General features: G+C 34.1%; 1 protein-coding gene and 1 long non-coding RNA gene across 4 annotated transcripts in view; one reads left to right on the top strand and one right to left on the bottom strand.

Annotated features, from left to right (window-relative positions):
• The window catches only part of LOC138683450 (uncharacterized), a 630921-nt gene that overhangs the window by 346055 nt on the left and 262539 nt on the right, over positions 1 to 22327 (bottom strand). The gene's annotated exons all lie outside the window — the stretch shown is intronic.
• Positions 1 to 22327, top strand: part of LOC104318982 (nipped-B-like protein) — a 179470-nt gene that overhangs the window by 128015 nt on the left and 29128 nt on the right. For all 3 annotated transcript variants that reach the window (XM_069775174.1, XM_069775172.1, XM_069775173.1), the window contains 13 exons: positions 6517 to 6699; positions 10466 to 10663; positions 10812 to 10883; positions 10969 to 11058; positions 12223 to 12326; positions 13932 to 14018; positions 16430 to 16661; positions 16965 to 17116; positions 17311 to 17391; positions 18498 to 18598; positions 20463 to 20601; positions 20815 to 20897; positions 21927 to 22059. In XM_069775174.1, the coding sequence (XP_069631275.1) occupies positions 6517 to 6699; positions 10466 to 10663; positions 10812 to 10883; positions 10969 to 11058; positions 12223 to 12326; positions 13932 to 14018; positions 16430 to 16661; positions 16965 to 17116; positions 17311 to 17391; positions 18498 to 18598; positions 20463 to 20601; positions 20815 to 20897; positions 21927 to 22059 (1655 nt within the window). The remainder of the gene's footprint in view (positions 1 to 6516; positions 6700 to 10465; positions 10664 to 10811; positions 10884 to 10968; positions 11059 to 12222; positions 12327 to 13931; positions 14019 to 16429; positions 16662 to 16964; positions 17117 to 17310; positions 17392 to 18497; positions 18599 to 20462; positions 20602 to 20814; positions 20898 to 21926; positions 22060 to 22327) is intronic.

Below are 22327 nucleotides of genomic sequence, written 5' to 3'. Positions count from 1 at the left end.
TTGTTTAATTAGTTCACTTTTGAAAAATTACTTTGGCACATGTAAGCGATAGAAATTTATTACCTAATTTGTCAGAGCAATTTGTTGAAAGTCTGAAACTGCCTTTGGTTCATGGGCTTGGATGCTTGATCAGGTTCCTCTTATTTCTGGGAAAAGCTAAAGCTATTTTGCATAAATGATTTTTGCAACAATGCATTGCAATATGTAAAAATGTGGGCCAGCAATTTGTCCTACATTACAATATGCAATGCAGACCTGTTCATGTGTCTAAGTATCTAAATATGGATGTTATTTCTTGGCTTATGTGCAGGGATATGTGATCAAAATTTTTTGTTTGAATTTTCTTCTAGACAAAGGGTAAATTTGGCAAAATACAAATGGGGAAAGCCTCACATTTGCTTCTGGTAAATGAACTTTTCTGTTGCTTGACATTTTCAACCATTTTAGGTGACTGTTTTTGTGTAAGAAAATTTAAACTATTTACTTGAAATTTGCAATTTATTTTTGCTCCATGGGAATATTACCAATGAACATAAAAGAAAAGGATGAGACCTTTTTTGTTCTTCAAATTACTGAACTGTTGTTTGCATCAAATAAAGGTTCCTTGAATATACTTACTGTTTAATTATCTTCTGAGCAACTTTCCTGTAGTATTTTATATTAAAAGCTAAAATATCAGCAGTTTTTTGTTCTTGTTGTTAATATAATTAAGTTCCTTTGAAGAAGCAAAACAAGAGTAGCTTCATGTGATATTTTCAGTGATAAAGGCTGAGAATCTTTCCATGATAGAATGAGGTAAAAGCAGATCTTCTTGATGTGCCTAGAGTCACAAATCAGATATAAATCATGGTATTTGTTTTGCTTGTTCTCTGCAAAGATCTTGGTTGTATTATGTTGATTATATAGGACCTTTTATGAGAAGAAAAATTGAGGTTTAATTTGATTATATTTAATGGAGGTCTTTTTTCTTAGGTGAGGCCCCATGGCTCAGTTTTTAAATTAATCAGAATACATGGCTGGAAAAATGCATCAATCATAAATTTCAGATTCCAAACATTAATAGTAACAGAAAATTACATGCTGTGTTTTGCAACTGTACAAAACACCTTAACTTTTTAATACAATAAATTGTGTTGGCTTAAATTTCAATGCATATGTTCAAAAGCAATGACAATGAAATCCAAAAGCAGTCCCCTGACAGTCTGATTCATAAAAGTGAGGTTCTTCGTGCAGCACTGCATTTATTTCAATTGCTGATCTTGCTCCATTTTACTCTGAGTACTGCTATATTTTTTGTGAAGTGTCTTGCAAAACTAGACTGCTCTAGCCTTCTTTTATCGATTTTTATAAAGACGAGAAGTCAGTGAATAGCAATAAGGAATAAAATAACTTGTGGCTATAGTTGCTGCAGCAATCGGATAGCTTGAGGAAATCATTAATACCAATGTAATGTGAGTTCTCATGCTTCTTGGCATCTTTGGAGAGTGTGTGTTGGGTATATTCCTTGCTATCTGTTTGGATCCTTCAGGGTGCTCTTTGGAGATCTCTTCCCTCTGTCAAAAAATGTTTCTTGCTTCTAAGAGTATTTTGTGCTATTGTAAAATCCTTTTTGAATCTGTGCTGCTTAGCCATGGGCAACGATGACCTCTGCTACATCATGGAATTATTCAGTTGCTGTGTCCAGATTCTTCTCTGACCCACCAATCTGTCTGGGTCCCATTTCTCAAGGCCAGAGCTAAGGACTGGAATATAACCAGGGAGCCTGAACCTCTCCTTTTGTTTAGCCCAAGGCTGAGAGCCTTCCCTTTGTGCCAGTATTAGGGTAGATGAGGAAAAATTATTTTGAAAGATGTGTTCAAGCAGGTTCTATGGAATGATATAGGACATACTTCTTCCTAACACTACTCTCTTTCCTGCCAAATCCATTGCAGCAGAGAATCCTGTGGGCGCAGTCCCTTGGGCAGTGGCGAGGGGATCTCAGTCTCCCACCCTCTTTCAAGCATGTGTGTGTGAGCTGAGCTCAGCAGTTATCCCTTCATGGATGTAGTCAAAAGGTGAGGGTAAGGGGCTCAATAGAGGGTTATATCCTGTTTATAGGATGTAGTCAAAAGGTGAGGGTAAGGGGCTCAATAGAGGGTTATATCCTGTTTATAGGATGTAGCTGTATACCCTTCCACAAACTTTAAGGCAGAGAATGGGAGAGGAAAGAGGAAAGCCACTGAAGTAAATGGATGACTACTCAGATTATTTTCATCAGTATTCATCTTGATGGTGTGTTTTTCAACTGATGATATGGTATTGAGATAAAAGCAGAACTTCTGTCTTATGAGCAGATGTACTTTCCTCATACCTTAAATTCCTCTTTGAGAAAAGGTTTGCAATTTCCCTGTGTTTCCCCTTCTGTTCTTAAAACTCTCCAGGGCACAGAATTATTTGGAAGAGTGTGATGCTGTTAGGCAAAGGACTCTGATCACCAAGGACTCAGATATAAAGAACATGCTGGAGCATTTTAAGGGAGAGCAGAGTGGAAAGGATATAATTAAATTTGCACACTAAGGGATAGCTGAAAATTTTCAGCTTTAACCAGTACGCTGTTAATCAATCACAGGTAGTCATGTGGCCCTTTGCACTGTAGAGCCTGAGTGCTATACTGTAACAGAACTTAACTATTTTAAAAGGGTGTTTATTTTCCAAGCATCTTTATAAAGTAGGGAAGTACTTTTATCTCCTCTTTTTTCTTTTACTTCTTAATCTAAAATAGAACCTTATCTGCATCAATGGTTGTAGTAGAATTAAGCTGTGAGTCTGTGCTGTTGTAGTTACAATGATGCGGCTATCCAACAACAAGAAAGGCAGCACTCTTGTTACGGAGTAAGTATATTTTATTTAGCACAGAGTTTGAAGGTTGTTTGAGCTAATCCAGAAAGAAACTGCTTTCCTTCCTGTATATTCGTCTGACACAGGGGGTTTTATCAGTGTGACCCAAAATGACTTGAGAAAGTTAGACAGTAAGCTGGTGATACATAAGGGAGGTAGACCCAAAACCACTGGAACATCCTCTATCAAATGCTCAGAGAGGACATGTAAGGAAGGTGAGCTTGGCCTCTGTGGAATAACAGCAAGACTGGATATACTAGTCATCAGCAAAATAAGAAGAGTCCAGTAGGCAGTTAATGTCTTCTGTGTCTAAAAAAGAGTGAGGGGGGGGGCAAAATTGAGCTGTAATCTGTAAGTTTTTATTTTTATTGTCAAAATGAAGATTTGTGGCAATTCATTAGTGTAGAAGTTCCAGAATGTGGGGAGTGGCTAAACTTAAATTTCTAATTTATGCAAAAGACTTCATTAACATAAACCTTAGTTTTGAAATTAACTTCAGGGGCAGTTTTTCTTCAAGCACTTGTTCATTTGTTGCAATAGATGTATGTGCAAACAGGCCATTTTGATGTCATGAGTTTTTTAAAGTAACCATATAAGCAAACTGATATGGATTGTTTCCACTGTATTAACTGTCCCTTATAGTTATGGAAGTAGCAGTAGTAGTTATTTACAGTCCTCAGCAGCTAAGGAAACTGGGCATGCAGCAGACTTGTTCCAGGGAACATTGTGACAGAAACAAAAACTTTATAGATGGCTTATAGAGCACTTTACAGTAATTCTATTTGTTCTCTTTTCTGCTATTCCCTTCTTGAATAAAGAAAGCTTTTCATATTCCCTAATAAAAGAAAAAGGGGGAAGCTTATACTGTCATCTGAAATATCTGTAACAAGAGAGAGTGCAGTTTAAGCATTAGTTGAATTTAGCATTGGAGAACATAGAAAACTTGGAACTTTTGAGAAGGAAATAGAGTTATTTTTCCAAATATTTAAAGTACTTGCATTTTTATTTTTTCATTGATGTCTAATTAACACTGTGGTAATTGACTTATTTTTAAAGATTGAGTAGTGTTCTACCCCAGGAACAAAATCAGTAAGGAAAGCAAGAATAGATATTCCTAGGAGGTAAGAGAGTAGCCTGTGATTTTTGTTTCTTGTTTTGGGGTTTTTTGTTTTTTAAGGGTTTTCTTACTTAAAATATATCACCTTTCATTTTACTAAGATGTTCTTTGTGCACAGTATAAGGAAAATAAAGAACAATTCTGTTCTAACAGTTCCTCAAAGCAATGATCACAATCTTAAAATTACATCATGAAACACTCAGACATAGTTTTGAAATTGAGTTTGAAATTGAATTAGAATTTGGTCATGGAACTCTTGCCAAGCTAGGTATACAATCCATTACTGATTTGTTTCCTTTTCTGATTTCCTCTCCAAGCAATCTGTCTTGCTAGTTTTTCTGTTTTTAAATTTACTTTTCATTGTAGACTGGGAGAGGCTTAAAGATATATTTGTAGAAAATACTCCTGTTAGTGTAAGTGCATCTAGCCCATCTAGCTTTTAAGCATCTGTATGAATCTTAATGCAACTTTTGTTCCTTTACTTGCAGCTGGTTTTTGCAGTATCTTGGCCAGATTTGCTGTAGGCTTTATGCTCTGTGTGTTGTCCCACTGATTTCAATGAAATTACCAACAGTGCATGAAATTGAGAATATGTTAAAAAAACAGGATCTGAGGTCCTCTAGCAATTTCACCTGTGGAAATTGTCTTAAAACATATATGTGCAAATTTTCCTCCAGTCTGGGGCTGAATGTAAGCTAACTCTCTTCAGACACTGTATAGGTGTACAAAGAGACATGGACTATTAGTGTGGGGACACCACTGCTCAGACATGACTATGCAGCATCCAGATTAGACCTGGCTGGCATCCAGTCAGCTGGTGGTACACACAGAGGAACTGATCTGTCTGTGCTGTCATACCTCTGCCTATCTTCAGTCAAGTGCCCAGCCTGCAAAGAATAATCATTTCACAGCGCCATGGTAAACCACACTGTGAAATGTTTTCTAGCATTTTTGAAAGCAATATTGAGAATTTGGGTAACTTTGGCAGGTGGTGATTATCAAAGGATGGCAACTTAAAGCAAATAAATAAGAGTGACCACAGCATGGGGGAAGCAGGGACAACTTTTGCTATCAGTTTTACTTTATAGATATTTCCCTACCTCAGTTTGAAAACCCCAGAATTTTAAGTTAAATCTTTTTTTAAAATGCACTTAAATGGGATGACTTGCTGTGAACATACCTGAGAATTATAGAAAAATAATTTTCTCATCATTAGTTTCATTGCTTACAGGCAGTTTTTATGGATGTAGAGGTATGTGAAGCCAGCAATATATGAGACTTTTAAAAAAAAATTTTGTTGCTGGAAACTATTTTCTCATATTAAGGCTCTTCTAATTCCACTTAAAGTTGTTTAAGGGGGGGGAAGACTAAGCTTGGATTAGAAGATGGGATATTAGTGTAAAAATGGAAATAAATTTTAGAAAATTATGTTAGTGATATAGTGAATGTAATTAAAAAAGTAAATTATCATCCAGAAGATTATTTTTGGAGGATTTTTTTTTGTGTGTATAGCAATTGGCAGGTAATTTCTTCTCTGTCTAAATAATATAGTATGCCTTGGGAAGGAGAGAGAGGCACTTATGACAAAGGCATTTGTTCTGTTGTTGGAAAACGGTTAACAGTTTAGTCCGATAATCTTAAAATCTGTGCAATAGATTCTTTGATAAATAAAGGTAAGACATCAAATAAACAAAACCCCAAGAAATGCTTTTAAATTAATTTGGTTTCCTTGTGTCACTTGTAAAATATTTTGACTGTAAATCTCCTTCATACTGACTTCATATGGGCCTAATTGTAGTTTCAAAATGTGATGAGAATTGTGTGATGATGTCTAACTATTTACCTCTGTGGAAAAGAAACCTGATGTGGTTCAGCTTGCTGTTTGTTTATATTAAATAAAAATCTTTCAACTATGCTTTGTAACAAAATCAAGCAAAAATTTGGGTTGCATTATAAAACTACTAGGAGGAGGTAAGAAAAATATCTGAGGCAGAGGTTGGGATGTCAGTGATTTGGTCTGTATTTAGGGATAAGGCCCCAGAGATTCTGCCACAGATTGTCTCTACCTACTGGAAAAGGGAAGATTACTGTCTTGTGTACACTAAATAATATGAATGAGAATAAACAGAACTGTTAATGAGGCATAATGAATCCTTAATTTACCTACACTGTTAGAAAACCTGGTGAATTCAGAGGATGAACCAAAATAAGAATAAATTTTGTGGAAGTAGAGCAAGGATGTTTTTTTACAAAGGAAATTCACCAATTTGAATTTGTTTATTTGCCTGACAAAATATTTTATTGAAGAAGATGTGTATGCAATTTATTATGTTAATTTCTAATTGCAGTGTGAACAATAAATGCAACTTTAGAAAGGGCTGTCAAATACATCCAAGTATATCTAACTGTGGTATTATTTATTAGTGGGTATACCGTAAGCAGTTCCTGAGAAAGGACTGTAGTGTTGGGCCCTTATTATTATCTTCAGGTTCACATTTACTCTTCTTGCTCTCCATTAATAGGTAGCATAGATCAGTCAGTGTTAAAGGAGTTGCCTCCTGAGCTCCTGGCAGAAATTGAATCCACCATGCCGCTTTGTGAACGTGTGAAAATGAACAAGCGCAAACGTAGCACAGTTAATGAGAAACCAAAATATGCTGAAATCAGTTCTGATGAAGACAATGACGGTGAAGAAGTTTTTGAATGTAAGTAGTACATCATTCTCTTCCTACTCCTAAAGAAGGCTAATATTTTGCTTTTACAAAAAGATATACTGGGGGTTTTTTGTTGGCTACCCTAAAACATAAGAAAACAAATTTGCTGTCCAGACAACTACTTGGCCAAGAACCTTTTTTTCTTTTAAAAGAAAAATTACTTGGTTTCAATTTGTTATTCAAGATGAAAAGCAGCTAGTTGTTAAATTTCTTTCCCTAATTACCTTATGGGAAGCCACTGCCTAGATTTTTTTTTTAGTTGTGCAATGAAACATTTTTAACCAATCAGAGAAAATATCCTGTAAAGCAGCTCAGAAAACTTGCACACAAAGCTATGCAAAGAAAAATTTCAGTAAATACATTTTAAATTATTCTGAGTTTCATTGGTAAGAAAAGCAAATGATCCCCTCTTGAATTTTTCTGACATGATAAATTGAGAATGATAGCACCCAGAAGTTTCTTAAAATATTTTTTCTTCTATTATTTCCATGCTATATTGCTTGAAAAACTGGAATTATTGCTAGTGGTTTCTCAAAATAGCATTTACTGATGGTACTATTTTTGAATTAAGTGATTTCAAAGGAAGAGGACGTTTGTAGTTAGACTTTTGCTGTGCAATCAGGTAAAGTTCATAAGTGTCAAAAACGTGTTATATGCCTCTAAGTTAGGAAGGGATTTCCTACTTACAAATAAGAGTGTAGTTAGTTTGTCTCTATGGTAGTTCAGTTAGCCAACACTGAAAAGAAACTCCGTTAAAATGGAATGAATCAGTTCAGTCTGAGTAACATCTTAGCTCTGTTACCTATGTAGGGCTACAGGAGAAGTGCCTATTGCTGTTAACCTGAGAAGGCATCTTGCTTATAATGATTTTTTTCCAAGTTTAGACTCTTTTCACCTTTGCTTATCTAAACATCTTACTGAACTTTTGTAAAACATAATGTTTTGCTTCTTAGTCTTTCTTAGGGTCCAAAAGAGAAAGATTTGTTTGTCCTGTTTTTTTAATACGTTTCAAGTTCTTGTCCAACAGATATGCAATGCGTATGCACACATACGCGTAAAAATTATAATAGCGATACCTCTGATCTTTATCAAAGAAGCAGAAAAGAATGTCCTTTTTTTTGTTTGTTTTTCATTTAAAATATAACTGAATAATGCTGCTGTGACCATGAGTATGAGATCTTGAGGTAACTTGTAATCAGATGATTTGCTTCATTCAGGATTCTATATTCTCTGTTTACTGTATCATTTCACCTGTTAATGATGTTAATAATCTGAAAAAGTGAATTAAAAAAAGAATAAGTAAAGCAAAATTATTTAAGTTGGTTGGGAATGGAGAGGATTGTCAGGAATTTCAGAGAGATCTTAATCTACCTATTAGACACAGTGGCTGTTGAAATTCTTAAATACAAAGTAAAGCAAATTAAGGAAAACTTTCACAGTAATGATATGTTTTAAGGGATTCTAGGTTCACTATATCCACTTGAGATCTGGCCATCATTCTAAACAATTCATTGAGGACATCTGGTTTAAAAATAAATTATAATATTTCTCAAAGGATACTGTAGAACTGAACTGAGTTAAAATGAGACAAAATGATCAAGAGAATGAAAGATTTGTGACAAGTACACTGAATAGATTTGTACTGTTACAAATATGTATTTCAGAATTCTTTTGGTTGTCTAAAATTGAACTGTAAAAAATATGAAATAGTGAATGTTATAGAAGAGGAATTTCTTTGAGTATCTCATGAAGAAGGGGCATTCCGTTAAATGATGAGAAATTAAAAATTGATTAAATCATTCTCATACAATTAGTGCTAAATGTGTTATTGCATAAATGTTTGGCAGAATTCAGAAGGAAATTGGGTGTTTATATTCCAGATAGTCTTTGTTTATGTATAAAATTAATAATAACTCTTGAAATATTATTAATACTTACATTTTTAGTAATTTTTATCTACTTCAAAATAAACTTTGTAGAGCAATGACTGATTGTGAATAGCTGTTCCCATGTTCATCTTATTTGCCTTGCGGAGCCAACACAACTGTAACACATTCTGTTGTGTCGTGCAGCATTGATAAACTGGTCAATTTAAATTTCTGCTGGAAAGCAATATTGGAAGTTACTTTTCTCATGGAGATGTAGCTGGGGTCAGAATTTGTCCTACAGAGCTTAAATTGATACTGATGATTTGTAAACTGTGGAGACAGATTTCATCTACCTCCACAAAATACTATCTCATGGGGGGAAAAGAATCAGTTAAGATGTGTAAACTCTTTTCCCATAAACCTCCTATTTTCTTCTCCAATATGCTCACTTCAAGTATCCTTGACAGCTCTCCGATTCTTCACAGTTAACTCTCAACCGTTTTAGAACTACAGTGTTAATAGCTCAGGCCTTGTGAACATGACTGTACTGCCTCCAGAAGCAAGTCTGGTCCATAAGCAGAACAGCTCAAAGCATGAACTAAGTTATTACCTTAAACACTTGGACCACCTCTGTGCAGAAATTTCGTACTATGTTTTCAGAAGTGGGAGCCCTCTAGGGTGCAGTGCAGAGCATTAGTATCACCACAGGTTCAATGTTGTTTTTATTAGTTCTGAGCCTGGGCTGACTATTGACTATATCCTGGTACTATACCAGGTGTGAGTATATCCTGGTATGTTTCCTATGCTTCTCAATAAACTGGGGTTGTGGAAAGAACTTGTCAGTTCTGTTCCAGTTCTGTCTGAACGCTTGGAGCCATTTTGCTCAGAAACAACCCTATATACAGTCATACCTCTAAACTTCAGGAGAATTTGGTAGAGACACACAGATGTCAGGGCTGTTATATGCAAGTTCACAAGAATAATAAACTCTGCTAGTCTAGACTGTAATGTTTTGGAGCCATTTTGATCTCCACAGCACAGTCTCTGTTAGACGTCTCTTTGCTAGCCCAGTTACCTTAGATAATGGAGAGTTGGCTGATTTCATGGATGAAATTACCTCCTCCTCCATATCCTTTTTCTATTACATCTTAGCACCCTCTCCCCTTCAAGACTGTCTTTGAAAACAACAAAGAACTCTCCATTTCCCCCCCCACACACACACACTTTATTTCCACCAAGTTTCTGTTTCTGTATGGAACATTTATCCCAATTTTTTTTACATTCAGTTCTGCAAGGCTTTTTGGTCCTGACTTAAAACTGGTTCTAATAACCTTCTGTGGTATATACTCGCTGCCTGGCCCAGAATTGTGACTCCAGCTTTCTCCTTTACACTGAATTTCCTGCAATATATATCAAGACAAAATTTTAGTTGTCTTAGCAAAACAGAGTATCTTTAAGCAACTAGGTTGCCAAGTCTCATTGGAACTTGCTGTGTTAGATGGGCAAAGCAATCACTGAGTTGGAACATGGACACCCACTAGTAGTCACAATTTAGATAACTGAAGAAATTATCTCAATGTTCTCTTATGAAAGGATGAAAATTATTTTGATTTGTTCTACTTTCCTGACTTTGTTTAAAAGGACAAATGCCCTGTAAATTTGTATTTTTAAATGTTTGCTGGTGTCTTTGCCAGTTTCAGGCACAGTTTTTATGTAATTCAAAAGAAATTGTTAGAATAATGCCATAACAGAATTTTATATGATAGTTTTAGAGTGTTTACTTGGTTTACAGAACATCTATATGATGGTGTTTAACTTGCAAATGTATAATTTTGAGCTATTAAAAGTAGAATTTTTGTACTTATAATGAAAATGCATTTCATTTCTAGCTTCTCGTAAAAGACATAAAAAGGATAGAGATGAAGCTTGGGAGTATGAAGAACATGACAGAAGAAGTTCTGGTGACCATAGGAGAAGTAGTTATTATCATGAAGGAAGGAGGACTTCTGGTAGTGGCCGTTACCGTAATCGCAGTCCCGATGACTCTGATATGGATGATTATTCTCCTCCTCCTAGCCTCAGTGAGGGTAAATGAGTATTTTAAAAATTTTCTTTTCTTCCACAATACTAGTGCATTTTTAAAGGATACGTTAAACATTTTAAAATAAACATCTTTACATGCAGTATTGAATATAAGCCTTAAAAATGTAAACAATCATTTATTCTCTTAATTAGTGGCTAGAAAAATGAAGAAAAAAGAAAAACAAAAGAAGAGGAAAGCTTATGAACCTAAACTAACACCTGAAGGTAATGTTAGAAGATTTATTTTCTACAGTTTGTATTTTCTGGTTTGTATAGAAAATAATTATATACACATTTCTTTTTTCACCAGAAATGATGGATTCTTCAACTTTCAAAAGATTTACTGCTTCGATAGAGAATATTTTGGAAAATTTAGAAGACATGGATTTTACAGCTTTTGGTAATATGTCAGAAATTTTCAAAATGCTTCCCCCAATTAGAAACACAAGAAACAAAAAAATTTGCATCTCAGTATTTTCAAACTTCCTTCTTTGTGATTTAATTGCCTGTGATACATGCTACAGTATACTGCATTTATATGTCTTCTACCTTGAGTGGAGGCCTTTACCTTTCCAATTTCACTTGCTGCTACAGGAAGAAGATCCTCCTTCTTCCTCCCTGCAGAATCCAAAAGGGACATAAATCACAATGAGACAAATAATAGTCTCCTGGAGTGGAAAGGATACATACCTCTTTGGGATGTCATTAGGGTGTTATCTTCTGTCAAACATATCTTTGTAAACAACACTAATGTAAGATGGTTCTCTTGCCAGTAATGTCTGAGGTGCATAATTTTGCATCTGTTGTGGCCTTTGGCTTAACAGAGCTTCATTATTCAATTCAGCAGCAGAGTGCTTATGCACTTATGGGTGAGGCACTGAATCACTGTATGCTCCTTATCCATTTCAGTGGAAAATAAGCCAGCTTAGCATAAGTGTCTGATGAAGTAGTTCAGGTTGACCAAAATGACTTTTTATTGAAATGGATAATGGAGCATTTGTTAATTTTTTTCCTACCATCTTTGTTACAAGATTAGAACAAGGGGAGGAGCATAGTAAACAAATCACTACAGCAATGGTGTCTACAACCTTGGATTAAAAAGTGAAGTAATTGGTTCTTTCTCTATGTCTTGTAACATCATGGGGTTTTTTGTAAGGGTAAATGTGATTAAGACATAGTGTATCCCAAGGTACTTAATTTCCTATGTGTTTTTCATCTATTGCCCTTCCCCAGATTTGAACTTTAGAATTAGGACTACAATCATTTAATATTTGTTTTACTGAAATGAGGGTGATGGCACAAGAGCTGCAATAAATGGATTTTGCTATATTAAAAATATTTTTAATTTATGACTTTCAGTCATATTTAACAAGTCATCATTTTAACACAACCAAAAGTTGTCATCATCAGTCTTCATTAGATGGAAGTATTAGATGCTAGCTATTTGGAAAATCAGTTCTTTTTCTTCAGTTGGCTTTTTCTTATTGGCTGTAAAATACTGGTTTCCTTGAAGTCTTATTAGAAATATGATTGTTAATTTTTTAATTTTTTTTTTTTTTTTAAGGCGATGATGATGAGATTCCACAGGAATTGCTACTGGGAAAGCATCAGCTTAGTGAGTTGGGTAGTGAATCTGCGAAAATCAAGGCAATGGGCATTATGGACAAGGTACATCTTCATAGTATTTAACTCTTTTTGAACATTTAATTTTGTTAAACATACAAAAACTTGTGTCCCCTGTAATATTCCACCCTCTTCAGGTGTGTATGTGACAGATACTGTGAACAGTTGTGCTTCTGCTGACTTAGCTGAAGTGCTTAAAAAGTTACCACATCTTAACTGTTACTGTCTCTGAAGCTGAGACATTTTTGTTGAATTGTCCTTCTGTGTTAGCACTGACTCAGAGCACTATATGCCAAGAGGTAACACATGCCTGAGCAGTAAAATCTAAAATAATTAATCTACTTTCACAAAAGCACATCAGCCTATCGGCTTTGCTCCTTACAGCTAGTTTTGAGCAACCATGGTAAAACAGAACCTGCTGGCAAAGTCAAAAACCCCACCCTTTCTGATATATGCCATTAGTGCAATGTAAATGTATGATGTCCATCCAGCATCACACTGAATTGCCTACTTCCTTCCTCTTTCCAAAGAGTCCTTTCAAACTTAGAACATTTAATGCCCCAGGTGATAATAAGATTAATTTTCTGTAGACTGCATATTGTGGTTTCTTTGCCATGCTCTTCCTGACTTCAGTTCAAGGGAACTTTCTGTTGGCACAAACTGTTGGTATCACACCTCTAGAAACAATGTTCTTGCTTTCCTTATCTTCCTAGAACTCTTTGCTTTGGACAGTCTTGTGTTAAATTCTTACTCTGCCTGCTCATGACCACTTACTATGTTTATGAAGTATCTGTGAAGCCACTTATTATATGAGTCACTCTGAAGGGTTTTCTTTAATCCAAGATTTAGATAGTCTTCCTGGCCTTTTCTTCGATCTCCCTACCTTCCTTTGTAGCATGTTATCAGCCTGAGTGTTTCTCTTTCCTGATAGTTCTCACCCTTAACCTCTGTTCTCTGTTTTTCTTACATACATGCATACATACATACATGTATACATAAAATCAGAATTTTCTTGCTTCTAAAGGTGAGCACCAATAGTATCTGGATGAATGAAACTGACTTTCCTGGAGTTTAGCATATTCTACAGATTATTTAATTATAATTCTGTAGAACATCAGTAAGTGAGTTTGAGTTACTTTTTTTTCAACATGCTAGTTTTTCAAAGTTAACACAGTTATTAAGAATACATTTCCTTTTTATTACCACTCAAGTATCAGGGAATTTTATTTCTGCTTGTCCATAGAATTTGGATTTTCTCTTAATAAAGCTCTATATGGTCAGTTAGAATTTGTGATTGATACTTGGATTTGGTAAATTTCTGTTTCTAGAAGCAAAAGTGTATAACTATACAACATTAATTACAGATATGCAGTTTTAAATACATTTCTATGGATTTTGCTGGTTAAAAATGCAGTTTGATTGCAGTCTTAGAACATATTTCACTAGTTTAATTCTATTATCAGCATTCTCAATCATGCTGTGTCTGAAACCAGACAAGTCAAGATCCACTCCCTATCTCAGATTACTTACTAATTTAAGTTTGTCAGATTACATAACATGTTCTATCCTTCATCCATGGACATTTTTTTCAGCAATCTGGAAGCCTTTATGTTCCTACAGTTGTTTGATGTGTTTTGTTTCTTGTTTTAGCTCTCAACAGATAAAACAGTAAAAGTCCTGAATATTTTGGAGAAGAATATTCAAGATGGATCAAAGCTTTCTACATTACTTAACCATGTGAGTTTCAAATTACATCGTTTCACACCATTGTGTAGAATAGGGTTTTCTTCACTTGAGTCCCATATAGTGATAGTTTCAAATACTGTGTGTGTGTGTGTGAGAAAGGAATTTCTGATTTAATATGTATGTGATTAAGAGATTGCCAAATTTTAAGATTTGAAGTAAAATTCAATTCATTATATTCTTTCAATACTAAACATGTTTTACTATAGTCCTGATAACTAACAGATGTATTGGGAGCAATTGACTTGTCTTATGACTTAATTTTAAATATTATAGTTTCATCCTTAAATATTCATGGTAACTGGTGTAACTTGCACCATTGGACATTTCTTTGCTATTTTTCTACGTGTCCATAAAACATCCCTTACACAATGGAAGAAGTATTACAGCTTTTACGTAGAGCATATTCTTCTGAGCATTAAGAACTGAGAAAGTGCTTTATTTAGGTCTGCTCTTGTGCTGCAAAGTTGAAGTTATCAACATAAAATTAACAGGAAATTTAAGATTTGGGGGGGGGGGGGGGTGTCTGCTATACCTAAAACTACATGGGGATTCGGAGTTTTTTATGAAGCCGAAATGTGATATTACACATTTTATTTATTTATTTATTTATTTCTACACTTTCTAGTCAAAATTATATTCTAGCAAGAATAGAGTTCTTGAATTTTATGGGGAAAAAAGTGAGACAGAGAGGACTGTTTGGTGGCTAGGGAAGCCCAGAGCCCCAGTGTTAGTGGGGCTGTGAGAGGGCTGCAAAGAGAAGATGAGTGCCAGCAACAGCTTTCAGTCCTGGCACCTTCCATGTATGAGCAGTCGCTAGATGTTTTAAATTTTGGAGCTGCAGAAATAGAGAGTAATTATGTATATTGGAAAGGAAGAATTTGAAAATGAAAATAGAGACACATTATTTGTACCTAAATATTTTCATCTAGATAGTTTGTTGGGTTTTCAAAGTTTCAGTATATGGTTCTGAATGTCTTTAGCAATATGAAAAATAAGTGAAAAGAAGGTGCTGGTTTACCTGCTCTAATTCAATATGATTGAGTCTTTATGCCAATGTCTTTAAAGTGATATTTTTCTTTTAGTTTTTTGTAGTAAAACTCAAGATTATTAAGCAGTTAATTAAATTGTCCAATGATTGCAATTCAGAGACAAAGCTTGGATTAAAAAAGAAGCAATCTTTAGCCAAACAAGTTTTAGATTTTTCTTAAAACCCATTAAACATGATTCAGGTCATTATGACAAAGAAAGCCTCTGCTAAGGAGTAAGCTTATTTCTTTTACAGTGCAGTGAAAATATCCTACCTCCGTGTCAGGATATTTTTCAGAGGCAGATTGCACTTGCAGATTTGTTTTATTTCCAAGATTAATGAGCAAAAAAAAAATAGAAAAGATTTAAAACTACTTGGGTTTTTGTTCTGTAGGTTTTTGTTTGTGGTTGTTTTTTTTTTAAAGCCTCCTTTATCTAAGGAACAAATGATTTAAAGCCATTCTATGCAAGAAATTTACAGGGATCTCCTGATTTGCAGATTTCTGTTGATTTTTCAAATATCTCACTCTCTCTCATATATATAATGCACTGTGATATTTTTAGATTCTCTTACCCCAAAGGGAAAAAGTTGATATGGTTTCACCAACCCCTTATTTTTACAAGGAAAGCCAACAGTGTTGAACTGTGCTGTTATACAGGCAGGAAAGATTCTTTTTATCTGTATCAGAGAAGTTATTAAAAATTCCACCTGGCTTTAGTATTAATAATGTTATTACAATATTTCAGTAGTGCTGGGTGGTCATAATTAACCTCATGTATGTTTGTTTTTATAACTTGTACAAACACAGAAATACAGAGTTTCTATACCCTGTGATAAATCTAAATGGTCATATTTGATAAGACGTGTTTTAAACCCATTGATAATAGATGAGTCGGTCTTTGGAGGAAGTCATATTCTCATGAGTTTTGTGTGACTTAACAGTCTTTTTGTGTAAGAATTCCCTCTAGTGGCAAAAATTAGACTGATCAAAGCAGCAACTGGTGTGCATAGGCCACTGAAGAAAACACTAGATGAATGAGTTTAGATTTTGATTAAGGTACATCATTCTTAAGTAGAGAACATGGCAGTCTTCCTTCATACTGCTTCCCGATGATACACAGAAAGCTTCTTTGTGTTTTACCAGAAGAATACAGTGAGATATTGAAGACTTGTAACTTAGGGTTACAAACCTGTTGCTAGTAAAAAAAAAACATTAGTTGATTTCTAAAGCAAACTATTTTTGTATCATAAAGGAAATACATCATTTTGTACGTGTGTGTATTTAAGTATATTAAAATAATGTTATCTTTTACTTGGTAAGGATAAAAATATGACTTCTTGTTCACACTATCTTGTTTTTTATTGCCTGTTACAGAACAATGACACTGAAGATGAGGAGAGATTATGGAGAGATCTTATTATGGAGAGAGTGACAAAATCTGCTGATGCTTGTCTTACTGCTATCAATATTATGACATCACCAAATATGCCTAAAGCTGTATATATTGAGGACGTAATAGAAAGAGTTATTCAATACACAAAATTTCATTTGCAGAACACTCTCTATCCTCAGTATGATCCTGTGTATAGAGTGGATCCTCATGGTGGTTAGTATGCTAAATATTTTGCATTTAGCATTTTGTTGTCATATACATACCTTCAGATGTGGGTGTCCAACTTCAAGAACGGTTTTAAAAATCTTGGATCCAGAATTCAGAGCAATTATGAAAATATGAAATTTTTGCTTTCCAGCTGATTCTACTAAATAGTTTTTCTTCTGTAAGCAATTGCATTTACAAAGCTGTAGTCATGGAGTTATTTTGGGGACATTTTTTGAGGAAGATGATCATCTTTCTAATATTTGATGTGAAACACTGAAAAAAATAATAAAGATATTTTTTATTTTCTAGGTGGCGTTTTAAGTTCAAAAGCAAAACGTGCCAAGTGTTCCACCCACAAGCAAAGAGTTATAGTGATGTTGTATAACAAAGTTTGTGACATTGTCAGCAGTTTGTCAGAGTTACTAGAGATACAGCTTCTCACCGATACAACTATTCTTCAGGTAAGTTTTATCAGAAGAATTTCTGTCATGAAGTATGAAATCAGTACAAACTTTTGAATTATTAACATCAGTGACTAGTTTGTTGTGTAGTATGTAATCTGCAGGAGAAGAGCATTTAATGCTCAAATCTTTAATGGCTTTTATTGTACACTTAAGAGAAGTATATACTTGCAATAACTTCTTTCTGTTGATAGGTATCATCTATGGGAATAACACCTTTCTTTGTAGAAAACGTCAGTGAACTACAGTTATGTGCCATCAAATTAGTGACTGCAGTAAGTAATTTTTAATTTGCAGTTTCATGTTCCTCTACTTCTGAGAATTATTAAGGCATTTACATAGGCTGTATTTTTGCTGGTAGAGAATTGGAGTTTAGAACTAATTTTATTCTTGCATGTTTTTGCAGTTTGGTATCATAATCTAGGAACAATATTAAATCTATCTGACCTCCTCCTATTTGCAGAGTACTCTATAGGAAGAAATAGCCTACTTAAGCCAAAGAATTTACTTAATTTTGGTTATGTTGTTTAAAGTGTAAACACAAACCCCTTCCTCTTACTTGTCCTTTCTTGTCTTAAGAAATCTTAACAATGTGGTTTTCCTTATTTCCTTTGTTAAGATTTGAATTTATGCAGTGGGTTATTCCATTAAATAGGTGTTTTAATCCTTATGCTATAGGATACTTCTATATAATAGAATAAGTCCTTTTCCTCAGAAGAGATGGCTACATGAAAAATTCATGGGGCAGATAAAATATTATTTCAGGAAAACTGCAGTGCAACACAGATGTGCTTGTTCAAGTGGAAGTTTTCCATCTTTGTAAGGATGATGTACTCCAGTATTTATAAAAGTAATTCTGCCTAAACAAAAGGAGAGGCAAACTCTACAATCCTGACCCTGTAAATTGAAAGAATATTTTGTGTCAGGCAAACATTAAAGCTTAGGATATGAAGTAAAACTGGTTTCTCAAATGTGCTCTAAAACCATACATGTGTTCATGTTAATTTATGTTACCATAGAGTTTTGCTCTGTACTGGAGTCTGAAAGCTTAGCATTACACTGTTTGACTTTCTTATACAGTGTATTGTACCATTGGCAGAAATTTTTAAAACATACCGTATTTTTAAGAGCTATTACACATTTAAGCTATTTGAAGATTTTTAAAAATCTATATTTAAAAAAGTTTGTATGTATTTTATAAAGAAATGCTTGCTTTGAAAAAAACAAAGCAATGCATTAAAAACAAGGTATGCATGAAATAATTTATTTAAATGTCATGTAAAGTGTATGTTTCTATATATAATTTTTAACAATCTATTTAACAAGTGATATTTTATGTAACAATAAATAATTTTTTAACAATCCTGTAACTGTTAAATAGGTGTTCTCCAGGTATGAAAAACATAGACAGTTAATACTAGAAGAAATTTTCACTTCCCTTGCGAGACTACCAACTAGCAAGAGGAGTTTGAGAAACTTCAGGTAATTTCTGACATAGATTGATAATTTGGAGACAGTAGCATTTACATTTTGTAGATGTAGGATTTTAGGCTTTTCAATATTAAATCATTCTTTAAAAATCTGTGACTCCACAAGCTGCACTTTGTTAGAGGTTGATATTTCAAAACCTCTACAGTGAGAGCAGAATTGCCTGACAAATGTATTTTGTAATAATCACTGTTTCTTATGCCATCATATTTATGCCTGCTTACAAAAATAATTGAAATATCTTATTATTTGTCTCACTGAGGATGTAAATGAGTGTAATGTTAGTGTGCATTCAAAGGTTTTTTGTTGGAAAATTCTTTGGTTCTGTTTATATGGATTTTATATAATTTCTTCATTGCTAAAGCTTAATAGGAAAATTCTGGCTGAATTTCTTTGAGGACACACTCAGAGCACTCTTTCCAGGAAATCAGTCTAATACTCCTTTGAATGAGTTTCATTTAGGAACTACTCGGTTCACTTCAACTGTCTTTTAAGCGCTTCAGCTGGATTTCATTGCATCTTCTGAATAATAGTATAGGTTCAGGTTCAACTTGAGAAAGAATCTGACCCGAACTGGATTTCTGTTAAAATTGAGGTTAGACACTTTAAATGATTCTAAAACATTTGTTGTTGGCATTGATTTTGTTCCTTGCTTGCATACGTCTTTTCCCTGGAGACAGACAAATTGTCAATGAAATAGGTTGTCCAATCTGGGGTGGATGAACAGGAAATATCCAGGAAAAGAAATTCACTGAAACTTTGAAGTTGAATTCAGCAACCCTAATGTTAACATGAGTGCTTGTTCCTAGTATTTCCTATTGTTTGGTTATAGACATCAGAGAGATCTAGCAAATAGGAAGGTGGTAGGCATAGGAGCATAAATGGTAGATACCCTCTTTGAATTAGGACCTTTACTAGAAGGAAGTCACTATCTCAAGGCCATGATGACTGCACTGTTTATCTCTAGTCCTAGCTCTGATCTGTTGAAGGACATTCCCTGTCTGTGGCTACAGTCATGAAGGGTACAGCTTACTTAAAATTTGATGTGAAAAGATTTTCTCTGTACAAGTAGTCAAAGATAACTTCATAAAGACAATAATTGCAATGTTTTGTGCATAGTTATTATTTTGATAATTTGAGGAGAATGATGTCAGAGATTATCACCTTTTCATATCGTTAAGGGTAGCATTAAGTGGTGTTGATGTACGTATGGGTAGTAAACACTGTACTATTTGTCAGGTTAAATCACTTGGAAGGGGAGAAATGTGAGGTGGAGTGTATTCGTACTGGTCATACCAACTTAAAGACACTCTTGTATGCTGAAGTTTATAGTCTGTTATGCTACCTGAGATTACCATAAGTGTAACTCTTGTAGAAGTCAGTCCAGGTTGTGGTCACTATTTTCTCTTGTTTAAAAGTCCTGCACATTTCACATATATTAAATAATATATAAGTAACAAATTATTAGGACAAGTTTGGTCTATTTTTTTTAATGTTGCGTTGGAAATGGATATGGCATTATACGTAATAAGCCTATTAGTAAGTGCCTTAGCATTTAGGTGTTTGATTTATTAAATATTTCTGTAGATTTTTCAGCTGCTGAACTTCACAGATACTCTGATAGCCCATCTATGAGCTGTTTCAGTTCATCTCTTCAGCCTGAGAATACTTACTGTTTTTGTTAGACCAAATCTTTCACTGCATAAGAGAGAAGCAAATGACTAGATAAATGTCTAGAACACATATTTCTAGCTGTGGTAATAATTTTAGAAAGATGTTATTTAGGATCAAAAATTTTTGTTTTGTTTTGTGTTTTTTGTTTAGTTTTAGTGTTAATGCTGTCTTTTCTTATTAACAGGTTAAACAGCAGTGACACTGATGGAGAGCCTATGTATATTCAGATGGTAACAGCACTAGTTCTGCAGCTTATTCAGTGTGTGGTGCATTTGCCATCTACAGAAAAAGATTCTAATTCAGAGGAGGAATCAAACAAAAAAGTAAGATTTTTTTTTAGAGAACCATAATTTTTTTTTTTTTTTGTGCAGGAATGACTTTGTAGGTCATATATCATATTTTATGATGGTGCTCTAGTAATTAAGCATTGTAATTTTATGTCTGCCATAATTATTTGGTGAATGAGAAATGCTGATCTGGAAATCATATTTCTGTGTATGCTAAAATATTAGACAAATAAATCTTGTTATTTTTAGGTGGATCAAGATGTGCTTATTACTAACTCATATGAAACAGCCATGAGAACAGCACAAAACTTCCTTTCTGTTTTCCTGAAGAAGTAAGTACTGTTGCATTCTTTAGCGTATTGATGAAACCAACTCCAAATAAAATCTGTTACACCTTAAGACAAACCAAACCACTTCGCAATGCTAAATGCCTACTAATAAAGTTACTTAATGTATTTTATAGATCCCTAAGAGAGCTACCTGTCTGGACAAAAATTTTTATGGAACAGAAATTCTGCAGAGAGTTCTTTACACATTTAAGAATCTGTCTGATAGTTTATGTAGGATCCTTTTATCAGGGGTCTTTTACTCATCTGAAGCATGGAAGAGAAGACTGAGTAAATATTTAAGTGATGAAACCAGATTCTTTCAGTCATCAGAATGACAAAGATATAAAAAACCTAAAATTACTTTCATTTAGATAAAGTTAGGAATGTCAATAGCTCAACAGGGGAAAAAAACCCCACCTGAATAACCAAAGGATTTGTAACAAAAAGTCCTGAGGTTTTTATTGTGTTAATTTCTACTGTTAAGCTGAAAGGCTATTTACAAACAATCTAACCATATCTCTGCATACTTCCGATATCATTAAAGTTAGGGATGCCGCATATAAGTGAAACACTATCAGGTATGTTATCTTTTGATTTTTTTACATTCTGATTTTAACCTTTGTGGAGCGTAATGCTGAGATGTCTTATCACTGTGAGATAAGTCAGACCAGGCTTAAGGACACAACACCTCTTAAATACCCCTCTCTAGCTTGAGCTTTAAAATTTTACCTACTTTGTCCATCCAAGTTAATGCAGACTTTAACTCAAAACAATAAATAAAAAAATCTTGGGAACAAAATTCTACTATCCTGGATTAGCTGCTTTACTTGCAGTGCAACTTGGAGTGATAACTGTTTAAACTATTTGTCTGTAAATGGATAAAATTTTTTCTGCTAATATTTTGGATTATTTTTTTTTAGAATTGCATAAAACTGGTTTTCTGGTTAAACATAGGATTACTTCTGTTTGCATCAGAAGAAAAGCTTAAATGGCTCTTAAATTCACTTACAAAATGCATTTTCTTTTAAACAGGTGTGGCAGTAAACAAGGGGAAGAAGATTACAGACCACTGTTTGAGAACTTCATTCAAGATCTTCTTTCCACAGTCAATAAACCAGAATGGCCAGCTGCAGAGTTGCTACTTAGCTTATTAGGAAGGCTATTGGTAAGGGATTCTTGGTTTTAACTATTATATTAATTTATTTCTTATTACAATGAAACTTGTTTATTTCAGCTCAAACTATTACAGGAATGCTTTCTGATTGTTGGCACACACATGCAGCATTTAAGGATTTTCTTTACATGTTTCACTATTATGAAATGCATAGAAAATAAAATTTAGGTCAGAAGATCATTGATATGGAACTAAGTAAAGGTCATATGTATACAGTTTCTCATGGAAGTCCACTTCTACTATTCCATGACATTTTCCA

Source organism: Haliaeetus albicilla, chromosome W (assembly GCF_947461875.1).
Source record: "Haliaeetus albicilla chromosome W, bHalAlb1.1, whole genome shotgun sequence".
Classification (NCBI taxonomy): domain Eukaryota; kingdom Metazoa; phylum Chordata; class Aves; order Accipitriformes; family Accipitridae; genus Haliaeetus; species Haliaeetus albicilla.
This window is presented reverse-complemented; position numbering and strand designations above follow the sequence as displayed.